This window comes from Macaca thibetana, chromosome 2, assembly GCF_024542745.1.
Source record: "Macaca thibetana thibetana isolate TM-01 chromosome 2, ASM2454274v1, whole genome shotgun sequence".
In the NCBI taxonomy this organism is placed as follows: domain Eukaryota; kingdom Metazoa; phylum Chordata; class Mammalia; order Primates; family Cercopithecidae; genus Macaca; species Macaca thibetana.
In genome coordinates this window covers 162044707-162065008 of record NC_065579.1, presented here as the reverse complement: position 1 = coordinate 162065008, position 20302 = coordinate 162044707, and the positions used below count along the sequence as shown (strand labels likewise).

Here is a 20302-nt window from a genome sequence, read left to right as displayed (position 1 = left end):
ATCATAAATGCTGTATTAATTTTCTATTGCTCCTTTACCAAATTATTACAAACTTAGTGGCTTAAAACAACACACATGTATTATACTGCAGTTCTGAGGTCAGAAGTCCAACATGGGTCTCACTGGGTTTAAAACAAGGTGTCTGCAGGGAGACGTCTATTCCTTTCTGGAGGCTCTAGGGGAGAATCCTTTTTTTCCCTCTCTCTCTTTTCCTGCTTTTAGAGACTGCCCACGTTCCTTACCTTGCATCCTCAAAGCCAACAAGGTCCAATTGAGTCTTTTTCACATTGAATCACTCTAAATCACTCTAAATCTCCTTTTTCTCTTATAAGGATCCTTGTGATTACATTGGGTCCTACTGCCTAATCCATCTCAGGGTCCTTAATTTAATCACATCAGCAAAATTCCTTTTGCCATGTAAAGTTACATATTCACAGATTCCTGGAATTAGAATATGGATGTCTTTGGGGTGCCATTATTATGCCTACCACAAATGCTAAGAGGGTGTGGGAGTGAGTTGCTTGGAGTGACAGCTGTTTGCCGACCTCCCAGTGGAAGCATTCTCTGTAATTCCATAGCCTTTGCTCTGCTCTTGGCAACTCTCTATCAAAGAACTTCAAAACCTGGTCAGAACCTCTGACCAGGCAAGGCTTTATTTTCCAAGATTATATTTTGTCTCTCAAATCTGTAACGCAAAAGCATCACTTCTGCTTTCCCTTGTTAATTTCCCTTGTTAGTTATCACTAACTGTAATATTACAAAATCACTAACTGTAATATCACAAAGACTTTTTTTCCTTAGAATCTCAGTTCTTGCATATTTCCTGCTTCTCCCTGTTTCCACCTTTTCATAGAGGAAGCAATTCTGACTTCCTTTGTCTTAGTCATAAGCATCCCGTAAACACAAGTTCACAGGGAACTGTGAAAGTTCAAAGTGGGAAAATTCTATTCCTCACTCTGTGTAGTGATAGTAGGCATATAACCAAATTGGTCTTTCCCCATTTATCATAACTTATTCAACTGGGAATTTCTCAGTCCCTAATACTTGCAGAGTCACGTTATGAGGTCATTATAGATTTTAGGAGCCTCAATGCTTTTCATTTCATTTTCAGAATTCTTCAAAATTCCCATTTATAGGCCCTAATTGATTTCAGCAGCCCATATGCAGTAGAGCAGTTCTTCCACTAACAATTTTTTTAAAGACAGAGCTAAATATATATATATATATTTGATGAAGCATATTAAGTAGAAAAAAATGTTAGAAATATCAGAAAAAAATTAAGAAATAAACATGTGTTCAGTACAATTTAATTTGAATAATTTTAATCTCTAAAAATAACCATATTGTAAAAAAAGATACAATTTCTTCTAGTAAATAAAGAACAAATGAGATTTTGTACTACAAACACGCAAGACGCATTTTGCAAAAATCACAACTTCAGTGTTACATTCCGCATTTCATGAGGCACAATTATGAAAATTTATGAACGAGAGACTATCAAAAGAGAGCCTCTTGCCCTTATCAGTATTCGAACTAGATAGAATTTCATGATGACTGACCAATGCTGCTAGCTCTCAGTCTCTGTGGATACTAGTGTCACGCGCGTCCACGTGAAGAGACCACCAAACAGGCTTTGTGTGAGCAATAAAGCTTTTTAATCACCTGGGTGCAGGCGGGCTGAGTCTGAAAAGAGAGTCAGCGAAGGGAGATAAGGGTGGGGCCATTTTATAGGATTTGGGTAGGTAAAGGAAAATTACAGTCAAAGAGGGGTTGTTCTCTGGCGGGCAGGAGTGGGGGTCGCAAGGTGCTCAGTGGGGGAGCTTTCTGAGCCAGGATGAGCCAGGAAAAGGACTTTCACAAGGTAATGTCATCACTTAAGGCAAGGACTGGTCATTTCCACTTCTTTTGTGGTGGAATGTTATCAGTTAAGGCAGGGGTAGGACATTTTCACTTCTTTGGTGATTCTTCATTTACTTCAGGCCATCTGGGTGTATACATGCAAGTCACAGGGGATGCGATGACTTGGCTTGGGCTCAGAGGCCTGACAACTAGTTTATAAATTCTCCAAACTTCTCCCATTTTTATACAATAAAAAGAAATGCTAGCCTTGTATTTTGAAAGTCCTTTAAAGAGTTCTCATTAAATACCTTTGAGATTGTGTACACAATTTTCTTTTAATCTTTTTTAAACTATTATTATGAATTTTTGTTTTTATTTTTTAATTGAAAATAGAAATTGTATGTATTTATGGTGTACAACATGATATTTGTATATACGTATACATTGTAGAATGGCTAAATCAAGCTACTTAACATGTGTATTGCCTCACATACTTATTTTTTTGTGGTATGAACACATAAAATCTACTCTGTCAGTAATATTCAAGTCTACAATACATTGTTATTAACCATAGTCACCATGTTGTACAATAGATCTCTTGAAGTTATTACTCCTATCTAACTGGAATTCTTTTCATCTTAACCAAGGCCACATGAAATAATTGAGAAACTGAATGTGATATTTATTTCTACAATATTTCTCCTTCAAGAGTTTAAAGTTTTCAACTGTTAATTCTGGCAAGAATGATAGCCAATGACATATAAAATTGGTTCTTTTCTAGTTAGTCATTTGTATTTGCAATAATGAACAATTACTTAGTGATTTTGATCAAATCCAGTTCCTTACAAATTAGCTGAGTACCTTTGGACAAGCCATTTAACTTCCCTGTGCCTCCCTTTCCTCATTGAGTAAGATGGGGATAATAATTGTAACTGTAGCTCATAAGAATGTTGTGAAGATTTAAAGGGGAATACATACAAGTGCTTAGAAAAGTGCCTAAAACGAATGATACGCTAGAACGCTGGCTTGGGAGGAGAGGGGTGGAGTGCTTATTTGTAGCTTTCGCCAACTTCTGTGAAGTAAATGTTGCCACTGCAGCAAATTTCAAGCTACTAACAATTTAACCATCAGCATGAGCCAGTAAAGCTCTGGCACACCAATGTGGCAGTGTAAGTTTCTAGCAAATGTTCATTTTTATCATTACTAAATCTAAGGTCCTTTTTCGTTTTATCGATGTATATTTTCATGAATTGTACAAATGTTCAAGGAGGGACGAGTTTAAAGAGATAAATGGAGGGAAAAACTTAGGAATTGTAGCAGTTAGCAAAGCTTTGAGGAAGATTTCAGAAGTTATCTGAACCTGTTTGGACACATGGGCATGAGTATTTGGAAGGGAGAAGAACACATACAGTAAGTCTTAATGTCATCAATAGGTTCTTAGAAACTGCAGGTTTAAGCAAAATGGCATGTAACAAAACCAATTTTACCACAGGCTACATGATAGAAACAAGACTTAAGTTCCTATGGCATATTTCTGGTCTCAAAAACATCACCAAACTTTTAATAAAGACCAAAACGTTTCTAATATTAAACATTGAAATAAATGTGAGCTATGCATACATTTAAGAAAGAGTAACAAAAACAAGTGAGATAATTATTTACTCAGTGATTTCAGTTCAAGGGCGTGGGTGGCCAGAGCCTATCCTGGCAGCTCAGGATGCAAGGCAGAAACTGCCACCAGACAGGATGTCATCCCATAGCAGGGGGCATTCAGACACACACACACACACACACACACACACACACACAGAGTTACTCAGACTGGGACCATTTGGACATGCCAGTTTACATAACATGCAGTACATGTTTGGGATGTGGGGGGAACTGGAGTATCCAGAGAAAACCCTTGCAGACTTAGGGAGAATGTGCTAACTCCACACAGTGGCCCTGGACGGGAATCTATTGTTTTTCTCATCAACATTATAACAAGATGTTGTGGAATGAAAGGATGTTGTTGGAGGACCCGCTATATAAGTCATTTCAGTAGTAGTCTTGGGAGAAATTTGTGGGGACCCAGTGGGGAGACAGAATCAGAAAATGTGTGTACTAAAAACATGCAGATACTGAAATGAACTTGTGATGCCTAAATGAGCTTGTGATGCCTAGATGAGCTTGTGATGCCAAAAACTGATTTCCTGCTAGTGCAATCGTATCTCTTTTTGAAGAAGAGAAACTGTTTTGGTTAGAAATTTTTTTTGTAGGAGTGTGAGAAGAAAGTACTCAGTGAAGCTAGTGCAAGTCAGGGGTAGAGGGAGGACAGTTCCTGTAAAGATGTGTATAAATGGATTTCCAGAAAACTCAACTGCCACATGTCAAGAAGGGCAGCTCTGAAGGTACTTGTAGATTGAAAGCTGCCCTAGGTTCCCTATCAGCACTGATTCATGAGTTTTGCATCTAGTTTCTCCTATTCTTACCACAACTTGGCTGCTCTGTCTTCTCTGCAATAAACAATTTCTTCACTCTCTATTCCATATGTTTTAAACTTATCTTATTATTTTTGTTCCCTCATACATTGCTTCATAGATTACCCAATCCAAAAAGAAAGAAAACAGAGAAAGAAAGAAAAGTGAGAGAGATAGAGGAAAGAAAGAAAGAGAGAGGAAAGAGAGAGAGAGAAAGAAAGAAAGAAAGAAAGAAAGAAAGAAAGAAAGAAAGAAAGAAAGAAAGAAAGAAAGAAAGAAAGAGAAAGAAAGAAAGAGAAAGAGAGAAAGAAAGAAAACGAAAGTATATTCCTGAACCACATGAAAACACAAAGAATCACATTCTCTATGAGTGTCCTGTGTATTTGCAAATTAACCAGTACTTCAGGTAGTCCTTAGGTATTCTAGAGTTTAGAAGAATCCTAAAAGGTTTTGCTCTGGCAAGGGCTGTGAGTAAAGCATGGCCTTTGAGGCGATGGAGGGAGATAGAGGTAGATATGTAGAAACTTTATTTTAGAGAAAGGAAAAACTTCTTCAGACCAGATACAAAATCAAGTAATCAACCATTCAAAGTCAGGCTTAATTTAAGAGCTTTTTTAAAACAAACAAACAACAACAACAAAAATATATACTAGTGATCTTTAAAGGAAACCATGCTATCATTTGGATTATTATTCTGGATTCCAGTCAGTGGTTAGGTCATATAAGAATTATAAATTCTGTTATTGGTAATGGTTAGTTCAAAATGCATAGTCTTACCACTTAAGGAAAACAGTACTTAGATTTCAGAAGATAAAACTTTGTAATTGGGATGAAAGGAGGGTATGGAGGGTGTTCTTAAATATTTAAATGGATGTTCATGAGACAAAAGGACTAGACCTAGAAGTTATTACATTTAATTCTCACAGCACATTGATAAGGAAAGTATTTCCATCTGATAGATGACAAAACCAAATTCACAGAAGTTCAATTCATTCATTTTATAAGTATTTATTAATAATTTCTAACATGCTTGGCATTGTAATTAGCACTGGTTATTATACTATAATGAACAAAACAGGACCTTGCCATTTTAATGGAGATGACTGGTTAGGGGGACAGGCAGAGAAATGACAAGTGAATCAACAAATAAGGATACTATTCAAACATGAGATTTTGCACAAGGAAATAATATAGAATAATATAAAATATAGCATGCAATGAAAGAGGATAACTTGAAAAGGATAACAGTTACTTTGAATTTGTTAGGGAAGGCTTCGCTGAGGTAGTGACTTTTAATCAGAGACCTGCAAGGAGAGAATAAGCCAGCCATGGAGGAGACAAGCGAAGAGTGGCTTTTAGCAAATTAATTGCAAATGTGAAAGCTCTAAGGCAGATAAGTCGTTAATATTTTACAGGACGCGGTGGCGCACATCTGTAATCCCAGCACTTTGGGAGGCCGAGGTGGGCAGATCACCTGAGGTCAGGAGTTTGGTACCAGCCTGGCCAACATAGTGAAACCCCATCTCTACTGAAAGTATGAAAATTAGCCAGGCATAGTGGCATGTACCTGTACTCCCAGCTACTCAGGAGGCTGAGGCAGCAGAATCACTTGAATCCAGGAGGTGGAGGTTGCAGTGAGGAGAGATTGCGCCACTGCACTCTAGCTTGGTTGACACAGCGAGACTTCATCTCAAAAAATATATATAGCTTTTATCTATATCTATATCTATATCTATCTATAGATATATTTTAGAGCAGTGTTACTCCAAATATGGTCTGAGGATGGTTGCCCATCCAAGAAGTGTTCTTTACTAGTCTGAAGCAAAATAAGTACGTAATTGAAAATAAATGCTTATACTTTATGATAAGAATTTGACAGTAATTTTACATCTGTTAAATCTAATAATTTAAAAATGAATTATATTATGTCTATTATTTTATGTCATTTTTCTAGTACTTCATTTTTACTATTTAAATTGAAAAGTATTGAGCCATGTTGGGGAAAGATGGTCTTTCCATGGTCCATTGATATCTGATGTTAGAAATATTGGCAGGATCTAAAATGTGCAGAACTTTGCAGGTGCTGGTAAATAATTACCTAAGATGACACAGAAAGTGAGAGGTGGTGCCAAGATAAAATTCCAAGTCTTTCACGTCATCATCTACGTGCCTTGAGAGGCTCCCAGGCTCCCAGTATGTGCCAGAAAGCCATTAGCCCTCAGAAAGGCCTCTACTTCATGACCATTTCTACCCTGACATCCAGTGAGTTATTATCCATCAGAAACAAAGCTTACAAATGGAATACATTTTGATCATTTGGAATTTTTGAACATGTTCCTTTACTTGTAATCTTTGGTGATTGGCTAAATCATTATTTCCTAGGATTACATATGTCCTTTTATTTTTGTTTTGGTTCTGTTTTAGTCTTTGTTTTTTAGAGATAGCATCTTGCTATATTGCCTGGGGCTGGAGTGCAGTGGTGAGATCATAACTCACCACAGCCCCAATCTCCTGGGCTCAAGTTATCCTCATGCCTCAGCCTCCTGAGTAGCTAGGACTACAGGTGCATACCACCATGTCCAGCTATTTATTTTTATTTTTTGTAGATACAAGGTCTTACTATGTTGCCCAGACTGGTCTTGACCTGGGCTAAAATGATCCTCCCACGTCGGCCTCCCAAAACACTGGACTTACAGCCATGAGCCACCGCATCCAGTCTACTTTTGTTCTTGTAAATAGTCGTAGTCCCCTCACCTCATACTGGGTCAGAAATGTCTACTTCTTTATCTTTGCCAATGAATATACACTAGAATAATTCTGTGTTTCTTAATCTTTCTATTATTTATCTTCTTAAAATATATTATGATAGAATTTATAAGTGTCCAAAGTTAATACCTTGTTTCTCTTTTATCCAGAGCCCTAAATGAGTCACATAGCACCCTGAAAGTGATTCCCTGGTCTACTTGAATTTGACATGAGAGAAAAGCAGGAGGAAAAGGGGCCATTCTCCAAAGGACCTGAAAGAGCAAAAGAGGTGGGAGCGAAAGCCTTAAGGATCCCACGACTTTTTACTGCCATCTGAGCTACTCAGTGTTTGAATCCCAAGAGGAAGTCATTTTACCTCTCAGGTCTGTTGTAGGACTTGATTTTGTAAAGCAATGCCATGTTATGTGGTTGAAAGAGCACTGGACTTAGTATCAGGAGCACTGAGCTCACAGACTGACTTGGACTCCTACTGGTGGGGACCTCTGTTAGTCACTTTACCTCATCCAAAGTATAAAGGAATTGGACCAAATAATTTACCACATAGCTCTAAAACTTAATTTAAAATGTAATTCTAGGAAAAAAAAAAAAAGGGAATAAGCAAAGAGGAAAGAAGTGAAAGAGAGAGAGAAGAAAGAATACAGAGAGATGACCTTTTGCCTTTCTGTTGATGTTATATCCCTTCTTCCTATATTCTTAGGTCTATGAGTCTGTTTCCCCATCATTGGGTATCTAGTCCACTTCCTGCTTACTGCTTTGCTAATAGCTGGCCTTGCTAGAATCATTGGTTTCACTGCTGTTCTTCATGTGCTTCTGTGAGATTTACTCCCACAAAAATAGGACTGAATTTATTGTGAAGTAACATTGGCAATCTTAACTTATTCATTTAGCTTACCTATTTTTATAGCTGGATAAATATTGTTAGTCTTAGAATAGCTCACATTTTTTGAGAAGCATGCTTTCCCTGTCCATTTGTCTTATAACATGACCCAGCCCTATTTTAAGTCATTCTAAATTCAGCCTCATATAATGAAAATACATTATGAAAACAGATGTTTAGGAGATTTCCTGTATAGCAGTCAGCCAATTCATATGCTTTGTCTCTGCTGACTTCTGTTGCCATGCATTAACTTTTCACAATAGCAGAGGAGGCAAATATGAGCATACAATCCCTTTGTTCTAAAGATATTGTTCCAGCTAGTGGAATGATGTTGAATCTTTAATAACCGTGAGACCAAATTAGTTGCTTTTTCAGTATCTTTTGCTTTGTCTGTGTCTATCCAGTGGCCTAGGAATTAAAGTGTAAGTTGTTTTCACTGTTATATTGGATATTTATATATAGAGAGAGCGCGCAAGATTTTCATGTGTTATTTAATTCTGTATTGTTTCTTATATTTGTAGTAAAATATTGAACAATTAAAAGTGTTGGCTCCAAATATTTGGCTTATGATATTCTCTTGGGAAATGTGGAAATGAATGATAATCCTTGTCTTTTCCCATGATATGTAAAACCCTCCCCTCCTCTCTATCTTCCGCCTCCTAAAAGATGAGTTGATGCTTCTGACCAATCACAAAAACACAAATCAGATGTCTGGCCAGTGTGAGCTCCTTTGAGTTGGTACCTATGTCCTTTTGACATGACCCTATCAGCTCTGCAGCACTTCCTTATATATGTTCTTTTGATTTTGCTTTTAAATACCAACCTTTGCAGACTGATTAGCTCATATAGTTTTGAATTTAGTGGGAATCATCCCCTTGTATTTTTCTGTATTTCTAGTATCTCGGCTAAATTGGCACTAGATCAGGCAGAATGACTTAACGCAATAGTTCTCAAACATTTTGGTCTTAGGACCCCTTTACACATTCAAAAACATCATTGGGGATCCCAAAGAGCTTTTTCTGTAATGTGAATTGTATCTGTTGATATTTATCATATTTGAAATTAAAACCGATAAAATTTAAATACAAAAGTATATAACCATATATCCTACTAGCTATCAGAGTGATGCCAACGTCATACATCATACAGCTTCTGGAAGACTTCGGGAGCACATTTATTAGAGAATGAGAGCGAAAAAGTCAAATAATTTATTGGTGTTACCATGACAATAATTTTTTGATTATGTGGACCCCCTGAGATGGTCTCAGGGACAATGCTAAAGACTGCTGATTTAAAGTATAGGCAAAGAAGAAAAACACCTTATGGCAAGATGTCATGAGTCTTTTTCAAAGGAACTCCTTGCTAAACATCTGTCTTCATGGTACCTAAGCATTTCACCTTTTAACCAGGACTTTAGGCCATTGCATTACTGAGAGCTCCTCCTCAAAATGCAGAGACAGCTCAAAGACTAATTTTTATCTATTGTTAATAATTCAATTTAAATTGGCTTATTAAATGGCTTTTCAGTTACTTTTCAGGATGTTGAGATACTTGGACTTAGGATAGGTATGTTTGATGGGGAAGACTTGGGAGGTTATAGAGAGATAAAGAGGAGAAGCAAAGGGTAATTGAGAGCATGCTGAGAAGGTGGCTCCATGTAGAACACCACAGCCTTGCTTTCTCCTCCATGTCTCCTGCCCTCTCACAGTGGGGGGCTGCTCACCAGCCCTCCCATACTTACCCTAAACTTTCAACTACTGGTGCTTTTTTGTATTTGTGAATTAGAAAGAGGTAGCTTGGGCTTTGCGTAGTTAAGCAGTCTGGGAAAGTTATAAACTTTTGAGTCCCTTAGAATAATTCAATCATGTATTTCTCTTATCTGTAGAAATTTAGAAAAATTCCAGGGTAGTGCAAACCTGCTTAGAGAGAGGAGAAAACAGAAGTCTATTGCGCTTAACTGAAACTGAAACTGCAAATGAAGGGTTTTTTTGTCGTTTTATATTTTCTTTTTGGTGGTTTGTATTCCTCTATCCATGACTTGTTAACAATCCATAAATCTAGGTTCAAAGAGTACAAAATCCATATTTCTACTAGGAATCATAAGGCTTCAATTAAATAATTTTTTTTGAACTTTCTTCTATGGCTATTCTGAGCTTAGAGTATTTTATTTAATTTTTGTTGTAGAGACAGGGTCTCACTGTGTCACCCAGGCTGGAGTGCAGTGGTGCCATCATAGCTCACTGCAGCCTTGAAATCCTGGATTCAGGTGATCCTACTGCCTCAGCCTTCTGAGTAGCTAGGGCTACAGGCACACACCACCATGCCTAGCTAATTTTTAATTTTTTATTGAGATAAGGTCTTACTATGATGTCCAGGCTGGTCTCAAACTCCTGGCCTCAAACAATCCTCCTGTCTTGGTCTTAGCTGGGATTAAAGGGTTGAGTGACTTTGCTCAGCCTTTGCGTTTTAAAATAAAGCTTCTTGGCCGGGCGTGGTGGCTCACACCTGTAATCCCAGCACTTTGAGAGGCCAAGGTGGGCGGATCAGGAGATCAGGAGATAGAGACCATCCTGGCCGACATGGGGAAACCCCGTCTCTACTAAAACTGCAAAAACTTAGCCGGGCACAGTGGCAGATGCCTGTAGTCCCAGCTACTCGGGAGGTTGAGGCAGGAGAATGGTGTGAATCCGGGAGGTGGAGCTTGCAATGAGCCGAGATCTCGCCACTGCACTCCAGCCTGGGTGACAGAGTGAGTCTCCGTCTCAAAAAAATAAAATAAAAATAAAAATAAAATAAACTTCTTAAATTATTTCTTCGCAGCAGTAATATTTTTATTTTTGTTCGTTCTCAACATATTCCAGATTTGATTTCATCCTCCCCTCCGCATTTGCTCAGGCTGATTCACTTGCACAAACTTACATAGAGCAGTGATTCAATCCAAGCAAGCCAACATTCACACAGACGTCATAATCATTTGTCTTGTGAGGTCCTGAAGGTAATTAACCCCATTTTTGTAGGTGTGAAAAATGAGCCTTCATACTTTTCAGTGACTTTCTTCTGGTAGCACTGTAAATATGTTTTTGGCTGAAACTCCAACTCAGAAATCCCGGCTTCCTGTCTAGTGAACTCTCTTTTCTCCCCACCCTGCAGTGATTTATGTCAGTCTTACTTGCCAGCATATCCTGTTTGTTCTGTCATTATATTCAGAATCCAGCTCCTACCTCCAGTCTTCCACCTGGCCCAAACCATTATTATTTTCTTCCTAGATCATTGTTATTGCTTTCTAATTAATCTTCATGCTTCTGTGTTCTTCCCCTTTCAGTCTATTTGAAACATAACTGTTCTAAAATATGTCAAGTCAAATCACATAATTCTCCTGCCTAAAATTTCCAAGTGCTTATCTCCAATTCCCATCTCACCTAGAATAGAAGCCAAAGTCTTTACATGGGCTATAAGGCTCTAGACAATGGGGCTCGCTGATACTCTCTGAAATCACCTTCTACTATTCTCTCTCCTGATCACTGGTCTCCCTGCTATTTCACCAACATTTCAGACATGTTTCTATCTCAGAGCCTTGGCATTTCCTCATCTCTCTGCCTGGAATGTTTTTCCTGCTGGTACCTTCATGATTCATATGCCTTTTCCCCTGAAAAATACTCCATAGATACCCTAAAGATACTTTAATACTTTTAACAGGACTCATAATAGTCTAGATAGTGGGACACTCATCTCAGAAAGTTGGAACTCATAAAGAGAGAGAGTTGGGTGTTTCTGGAAGTAGCTTTTATGTTCCGGTGCAATTAGAGAGGCACTGAAGCCCAGCTGCTCAGGTGAAGCATTTCAATTACCACATGATTCTGGATCTGGTTGTGTTTAGCTCAGTATCTAGTAAGTTCCTTAACTTGTATACATGTTAGTTTATTCTCTAATAAATCAGACAATATTGTAAATACAGTCAGCCCTCCCTATCTGTGGGTTCCATATTTGTGGAGTCAACCAATCACGGATAAAAAATATCTGAAAAAAAAAATACAAGAATAAAAATAAAAACAATTTAAAAACAATACAGTATAACAACTATATGTATATTATTTACATTGTAATAGGTTTATAAGTAATCTAGAGATGATTTAAAGTATGTGGGAAAATGTGCATAGGTGATATGAATATACTAGGCCATTTTATATCAGGAACTTGAGCATCTGCAGATTAGGTATCCATGGAGGTTCTGGAACCAATCTCCTGAGGATTCCGCAGGACAACTGCATCACCTTTTAAAAAAAGTCAGGTGATGGCTTTAATTAAATGATCTTAAGTTGTATATTGATTAATAGGACAGATGACTCAGGCAAAAAAACATCAGGAAGCACTAAAATTTCAGCAATGAATTGGAAAAACAGTGAGCAGTGTGATGGAAACACATCGATTTTACTGTGTACCTTGAAGAGTGGGTAGAATTGGCCTGTGTTTGTGCAACATAGCCTAATGATATCTTGTAGTTTATTTCCCCTTTTCACTTGTCTCAGTGGGCCAGCGCTGTAACTACCTAAACGTTGTTGCAGTTATTCTATGAAAGGAGATGTTTTATCTACTTCATCTTGGAGCTAACTTTAATTTCCAGAGAACTTGGAAAGAGAGAATGTATTTCTTGAGAGAACTCCAGGCCTAACAAATTGATATTGTATTTATTTGACCATGTCCTATCTTCGAAGTGTCATCAGAAGCCACCATTTGTATAAACAAAGGTTAAGTAATAGTTTGAGACCTAGTGTCACAAGATTTGACTAGCACAAATGCCCCTAGGTAAACCGAAACTCTTGATGGAAACCAAATAACATCCTATGAATACCTGAGGAAGAAACTGAATAAGAATCATGGAAGCAGGCTGGGTGCAGTGGCTCACGCCTGTAATCCCAGCACTTTGGGAGGCTGAGGCGGGTGGCTCTCCTGAGGTCAGGAGTTCGAGACCAGCCTGACCAACATGGAGAAACCCCGTCTCTACTAAAAATACAAATTAAATTATCCAGGCATGGTGGCACATGCCTGTAATCCCAGCTACTCGGGAGGCTGAGGCAGGAGAAGCACTTGAACCCGGGAGGTGGAGCTGAGATCATGCAGTGAGCAGTGAGCTGAGATCATGCCACCACACTCCAGCCTGGGTGACAGAGCGAGACTCCATCTCAAAAAAACAAAAGAAAAAGAATCATAGAAGCACTAGAAGAGATTTCAGAAATGAAGAAACTGAGGCCTACAAAACTCAAATAACTTACTCAGATCACAGAAGCCTCACGTCTTCACCAGACAGATGAGAGAACCAGAAAGCAGTACCACTCATTGTTTTTACAAAGACAGATCTGGTTTGGTGCCCTGGCTCAGCTGAGAAAACCATTTCCTAAGTTTATATATCTATATTCAAGACCTGAATGCTTACTGGAACCCAAAACTTTCCTGAATCACTTTACCTTATGTGAGATTCAATGTTCCCATCACTGGTGTTTGATGTCCCTCCAACTACTTTGGCAGTGAGAAGGTACTCATCCTGTTTGAGAGAGTATATGCAGTTTCGACATTACACTTTATTCTAGAAAATCCCTTTTCCGTTGCATAGATTTCCCTTGGCTGGAGTTGTTTTGTTTTCAACAGCTTGTTTTTCAGTTTTGGATCTTGAGAAGAGAGCGTGAGAGAGCCCATAAACAAGTAAGAGAGTATTTTTGCCTGGGGAGGGAAACGTTTCCAGATACATCGGGTTAAAAATAACACGTCAAAAACCATGAACCACTCATTACAAAGCCAGACTTGAATGAATTTCCATTCACTCTCATGAAGTTTCAAAAGCTAAACATATTGGAGAGAATATTTCAACACCAGTGAAAACATGAAGAGAAAGAAAACAAGTAACTTTATATAATTGGATCACAGTTTTTGTTTTATTTAACCAAAAGATGGAATACAGGTGCTGATACTGAGAGGTGACAAAGTGCTAGCAGCCCTTGCTAGCTCTGGGTGCCTTCTCGGCCTCTGAGTCCACTCTGGCCGTGCTTAAGGAGCCCTTCAGCTCGCCGCTGCACTGTGGGAGCCCCTCTCTGAGCTGGGCCAGGCCAGAGCCAGCTCCCTCTGCTTGCGGAGAGGTGTGGAGGGAGAGGCCCTGGAGGGAACCGGGGCTGAGCACGGGGGCTCACGGGCCAGCCAGAGTTCCGGCTGAGTGTGGGCTCCAAGGGCCGCACTCGGAGCAGCTGGCCGGCGCAGTGAGGGGCTTAGCATCCGGGCCAGCAGCTGCAAAGGGTGCGCTGGGTCCCCCAGCACTGCCTGCTGGCTTGCGCGGCACTCGAATTCTCGCGGGGCCTCAGGCGCCTCCCCGTGGGTCAGGGCTCAGGACCTGCAGCCTGCCATGCCCAACTCCCCACCACCACCACCCCGCCTCATGGGCTCCGGCGCAGCCAAGCCTCCCTGAGGTGCACTGCACAAGCGCTGAGGAGTGCAGGTGCACAGCATGGGGCTGGCAGGCGGCTTTCCCTACAACCCGTGCCTGAACCACAAGGTGAAGCCGCATGGGGACTTGGAGAACTTTTCTGTCTAGCCAAAGGATTGTAAACGCACCAATCAGCACTCTGCGTCTAGCTCGAGGTTTGTGAACGCACCAATCAGTGCTCTTTGCTGTGTCTAGCTAATCTAGCGGGGACTTGGAAAACGTTTGTGTCTAGCTGAAGGGATTGTAAATGCACCAATAAGCACTCTGTGTCTCGCTCAGGGATTGTAAACACACCAGTCAGCACCGGGTCAAAGTGGACCAATCAACTCTCTGTAAAACAGACCAATCAGCTCTCTGTAAAATGGACCAATCAGCAGGATGTGGGTGGGGACCGATAAGGGAATAAAAGCAGGCTGCCTGAGCCAGCAGGGTTAAGTCGCTTGGGTTCCCTTCCACTGTGTAGAAGGTGTGCGTTTTTGCTCTTTACAGTAAATCGTACTGCTTGTCACTCTTTGAGTGGGTGCTGCCTTTATGAGCCCTAATGGTGACCGCGAAGGTCTGCAGCTTCACTCTTGAGGCCAGGGAGACCCCAAACCCACCAGAAGGAAGAAACTCCAGACATATCTGAACATCTGAAGGAACAAACTGCAGACACGCAATCTTTAAGAACTATTAACACTCACGGTGAGGGTCTGTGGCTTCGTTCTTGAAGTCAGGGAGACTAAGAACCCACCAATACCAGACACAGTATTATTAGGTGAAGGTTATGATAATTTTATACTAAATAGATATATAATTTTCTTATAAATTTTATGTTTTAATGAATAGTTTTCATTAGAAAGAGACACTGCATTCCTCATCATTAGATTACGTGTTTCTGCCAGTACCGTTTATGTTGATCAGAACAACAGCATGTGTCTCACAATAGATAGCATTTATGAAGCACCGTTTTAGACATCTCACTGTACTGGGTCCTGAGAGGTATTTGCAGAGGAAGACACTACTAAAATCCTGGTTCTGGAGAAATTAAATATTTAATAAAGGATAAAATAAATCTACCTGCACGTATTCATGAAGTACTATCATGAATAGAAAATGACATTCAGAAATATGTCATTTGTTCTCTTTCCTTTCTTTGTTTCTTGCTTTCTCTTTCTTTTTCTCTTTCTTTCTCTTTCTCTCTTTTTCGTCCCGTCCCCTCGACTCGACTCCCCCTCCCTCCTCTCCTCTCCTCTCCTCCTCTCCCCTCTCCCCTCTCCCCTCCCCTCTCCTCCCCTCCCCTCCCCTCTCCTCTCCTCTCCCCTCGCCTCTCCCTTCTCCATTCCTCCTCCCTTTCTTCTCCCTTCCTTTTCACAGAGCCTCGCTCTTGTTGCCCAGGCTGGAGTGCAGTGGCACGATCTCAGGTCACTGCAACCTCTTTCTCCCGGGCTCAAGCGATTCTCCTGCCTCAGCCTTCCGGGTCAGCTGGGATTACAGGTGTGTGCCACCACACCCGGTTAATTTTTGTATTTGTAGTAGAGACGGGGTTTTGCCATGTTAGCCAGGCTGGTCTTGAACTCCTGACCTCAGTTGATCTACCTGCCTCGGCATCCCAAAGTGCTGGGATTACAGGTGTGAGCCACTGTGCCCAACCAGAAATATGTTTATTATAATTCTGTTTATACTTTGATTCCACATAATTACAGATGTAATGAGTGCTGTGATATTTTGGATATGGATAATAGGGAATAAAATGGGCATATGTTAATCGTTGTTGAAATTGATGCCCTTGTAGTCTCCTCTTCATTTTGGTGTATGTTTGAAAATCTTACGATCCAAAGTTTAAAAAATTACTCATGTCTTACTTTGCTAAGCGAGAACACTAGTAGCTCCTCTTTTTTCACAATATATTCAACTCTGCCACATTTTCATCTGGTTTCCAAATAAAATATTTTCTCAACAACCTTGAATTCCATTACCGTAGACTTCTATCAATGAAAATAGAATTCCAAACACTCTGCACTCAATCTTTCATCAAAGCGTGAGCGTGAGTGTTAAAATGAGTATACAACCATTATCTTGAGAAGTATCATAGCAGGAAAGAGCTGACAGAAAGTCCAGGTACTGATGCAGTTTGGATAAGCAAACGGAATATAGTTTTGAATTTAGAAAAACAATAAATGTGGCCAGGATACATAGCACAGAGGTTTCCAATAGTTTCTCTTACCAATTGGTGTGACGCTCTTGACCACCAATGATTTATCAGAGGATACACTATTGCAGACAATCAAGTTGAAATGATACTCTCTTTATGCCTCTGGCAGCATCACTTCTTCCTTTATGACCAAACTATTCCTGCTCATAACTTGAACAGCATGCAAGTGGGAGGTCACCCATCTGGGCAGGTGCCTCATAATTTCTGGAGTTATGCTATACACCATGTAATTGTAAATCTTTTAACACATATTTTGTTTATTATCCTTAGAAACTCCAAGCTATTATAGCCTGTTCCTAACACATTTTTAAATTCTGTTCTGTTAAATCAGATGTAGTAGTCATGCCTTTACACTCACTCCTTGGCTCATTTGACAGTGATCCTAAGGGACAATTGATGAAAACACAAAATCCATTTAATGGGCATTTATTCTTGAACCATGTAATCTTAGCCCATTACAGAATTGCTTATACTCCTTGCATTTCTGGAACAATGCTACAACAAGCATTTTCAGGCATTGTCAACGTATTTGCTGAAAAATGATTCTGAAGTTAAAGTACATTATACTTCTTAGTGTTCCAAGTGAAAACCAAAACTAGAAAAACCATTTTCCTGAAGGAATTGGCACACTCTTTCCTTTAAAAAATTTTTTTTTAAGTTCTGGAGTACATGTGCAGTGTATGCAGGTTTGTTATATAGGTAAACATGTCCCACTGGGGTTTGCTGCACCTATCAACCTATCCCCTAGGTATTAAGCCCAGCATGCATTAGCTTTTTTTCCTAATGATCTCTCCCCTCCACCCAACTCTCCGCTGACAGGCCCCAGTGTGTGTTGTTCCCCTCCCTGCGTCTCCTTTTTTATTCTGATTATACACAATCATGGGTTGTGTAATGATGTTTCTGTCAATGACAGACTACACATTCAACAATGGTCCCATAAGATTATATAATGAATCCTATTATATAGGCTGAAAAAATCCTATCACCTAGTGATGTCATAGCCATCATAAGGTTGTAGTGCAATGCATTACTCACAACATTTGTGGTGATATTAGTGTATACAAACCTATTGTGCTACCACTTATATGAAAGTATAATACATACAATTATGTATAGCACATAATACTTGATAATAAATGATTAAGTTACAGGTTTGTGAATTTACTATAGTATACTTTTCATTGCTTTTAGAATGCACTCATCCTACTTTTAAATATATAGTTAATTGTAAAACAACCTCAGGAAGGTTCTTCAGGAAGTATTCCAGGAGAAAGCATTGTTATCATAGGAGATGACAATTCTTTAGATGTTATTGCCTCTGAAGATCTTTCAGTGGGACGAGATGTGGAGGTGGAAGAGAGTGATATCGATGATCCTGACCTTGTGTAGGTCTAGGCTAATGTGTATGTTTGTGCCTTCATTTTTAATAAAAAAATTGAAAGAGTAAAAAAAAAAAATTTAAATACAAAGTGTTTATGCAATAAGAATATGAAGAAAGATAATATTTTAGTATAGCTGTGTAATGTGCTTGTGTTTTAAGATAAGTGTTGCCACAAGAGTCACAAAGTTAAAACAAATTAAAAAGTTTATAAAGTAAAAAAGTTATAGTAAGTAAAGTTAATTTATCCGTGAAGAAAAAAATTATTTTTATAAATATAGTGTATCCTAGGTGTACAGTATTTTTTAGTCTACAGTAGTCTACAGTAATATCTTAGGCCTTCCTATTCACTCACCACTCACTCACAGACACCCAGAGCAACTTCTAGTCCTGCAAGCTCCATTCATGGTAAGTGCCCTATACAGATGTACTATTTCTAAATCTTTTCTATCATATTCTTATTATACACTTTCTGTTTAGATATGTTTAGATACACAAATACTTACCATGATGTTACCGTTGTCTCCAGGATTCAGAACAATAATATGTTGCACGGGGTTGTAGCTTAGAAGCAATAGGCTATACCAGATAGCCTGGGTGTGTAGTAGGTTATACTATTTGGTTTGTGTAAGTATACTCTATGATGTTTGCACAATGACAAAATCACCTAACGACACATTTCTCAGAGCACATCTCCAATGTTAAGTAATGTGTGACTATAAATGACTAATTTTTCCTTCTTGCCTTGATCGTCAAGAAGCCAAGGTCCGATTAAGATACTTCTTGCTGATTATTAAAAATAATACACGCTCATTATAAAAAATGTTAAGTACAGAAGAATAAAATTAAAGGAAGTAGAGACTTAAAAAATATTAGTCCATTACCCACCATCCAGAAAAGTCACTATTAATTTGTTTTAAGAGCCAAATATGGTACTCAATCGATGGAATTGTATTTACCATTATGGTTGACAGATGATTGCTCACATTTTCTTGGTACCAATATTCCCAGTTTACAACTTTTTAAGTATATGTATTTTGAAACTGCTTCAAGTTACTATGCTGAAAATAAGGGGCAATCAAAATTAATCCTTAAATAAACAAATATGGTGGAAAATATGAGGCAAGCAGTTCCAAGTCTGGGTTTCCTGGCATAATAATCTACCCAACTATGTGATTGTGAGGATTCATCAGATAAGTCCCTGGTTACACATAGAAAACTGTAAAGTGCTATAAAATAATAATAATTAAAGCAGCTAACATTAATTATCACTTTACTCTTTCACCAGACACAGTGTTGATTGCTGTTCATACCATGTCAATTAATATTCACAACATCTCTATAAAAAGGTACCCTTATTTCATTTACAAAGAAATGGCAATAGCAAACCCTAGAGGCTCGGGAAGGGTAAGTAATTTCTTCAGTTATAAAGCCAGATATTACTAGATGAAAAGAATTTTGATGTGTTAGAGATTTTTGAAGTGATCTTAATTAAAACCTCTTTAAGAATGTCTCCAGGAAGTAAGACCTAAAGTCCAGCCTTTAGTCATTAAACAGTCCACTTCACTAGTTTGTAAGGTAATGAAAGAGTAGACTGAAGTCGTGTTTGGGATTAGTATAGCTATGTAGAAATATCATTCCTCTATTAGAAGAAACAAATAAAAGTGAGAAAGACATCTAACTGATCTATTCAAAAGTTCGATGGAAAGCAATGAAGCACAGAGAATAAATGAAGAATCCACTTCAGGGAGCTGAAGAAGGAGGGAATGGAGTGAAAAGAGAGCTGCTTCTAACCTGAGATAGGGTCAGGAGGTAAGAACTCCTGGTTTCATCACGTGGTTGAGCATTCATTTCAACTAATATTTATTGAGCATCAATTATGAGAAAGGTACTCTGCTTGGCTCTATTGATATAAAATAAATAAGACAAGATTCTTTCTCTAGAGATGCTGTGGGAAGTCGTCATATAAACTGTGACAATGTTGGACTACAGGATGACAAACATTCCAGGCAGACAGAGCAGAATATGTAGAGGCAGGAGGTGTGGAACGCCAAGTGAGGCTAAGGAAGGGAAGCATTAGGCTGGAGGTTAGGGTGGGCAGTGGAGAAAGGAGCATGCAATGAACTGGAAACATAGGCTGGGTTCACACCACAGAAGGCTCTTCCAATATAGGAAGTGTGCCTTTGCATGTTGACCCTGACACTAAAAGGATGTGCGATCTAATGTTAGATGAATTCAGTTGAATTGGTGAGTATTTCCCTCAGTCAGATACCTGACTCTGTAGACTCAGGGTTATTCTAAAGACAGAAATTTGATA

At 39.0% G+C, this 20302-nt stretch overlaps 1 protein-coding gene across 9 annotated transcripts in view; it reads left to right on the top strand.

Annotated features, from left to right (window-relative positions):
• The window catches only part of CD200 (CD200 molecule), a 30516-nt gene extending 22016 nt beyond the window's left edge, over window positions 1–8500 (top strand). For all 9 annotated transcript variants that reach the window (XM_050778881.1, XM_050778877.1, XM_050778876.1 and 6 more), the window contains one exon: window positions 7217–8500. Coding sequence is in view for 5 of the 9 variants with exons in the window: in XM_050778877.1 (XP_050634834.1) it covers window positions 7217–7224 (8 nt within the window). In the remaining 4 variants the exon portion in view is untranslated. The remainder of the gene's footprint in view (window positions 1–7216) is intronic.
• Window positions 8501–20302: the final 11802 nt, after the last annotated feature.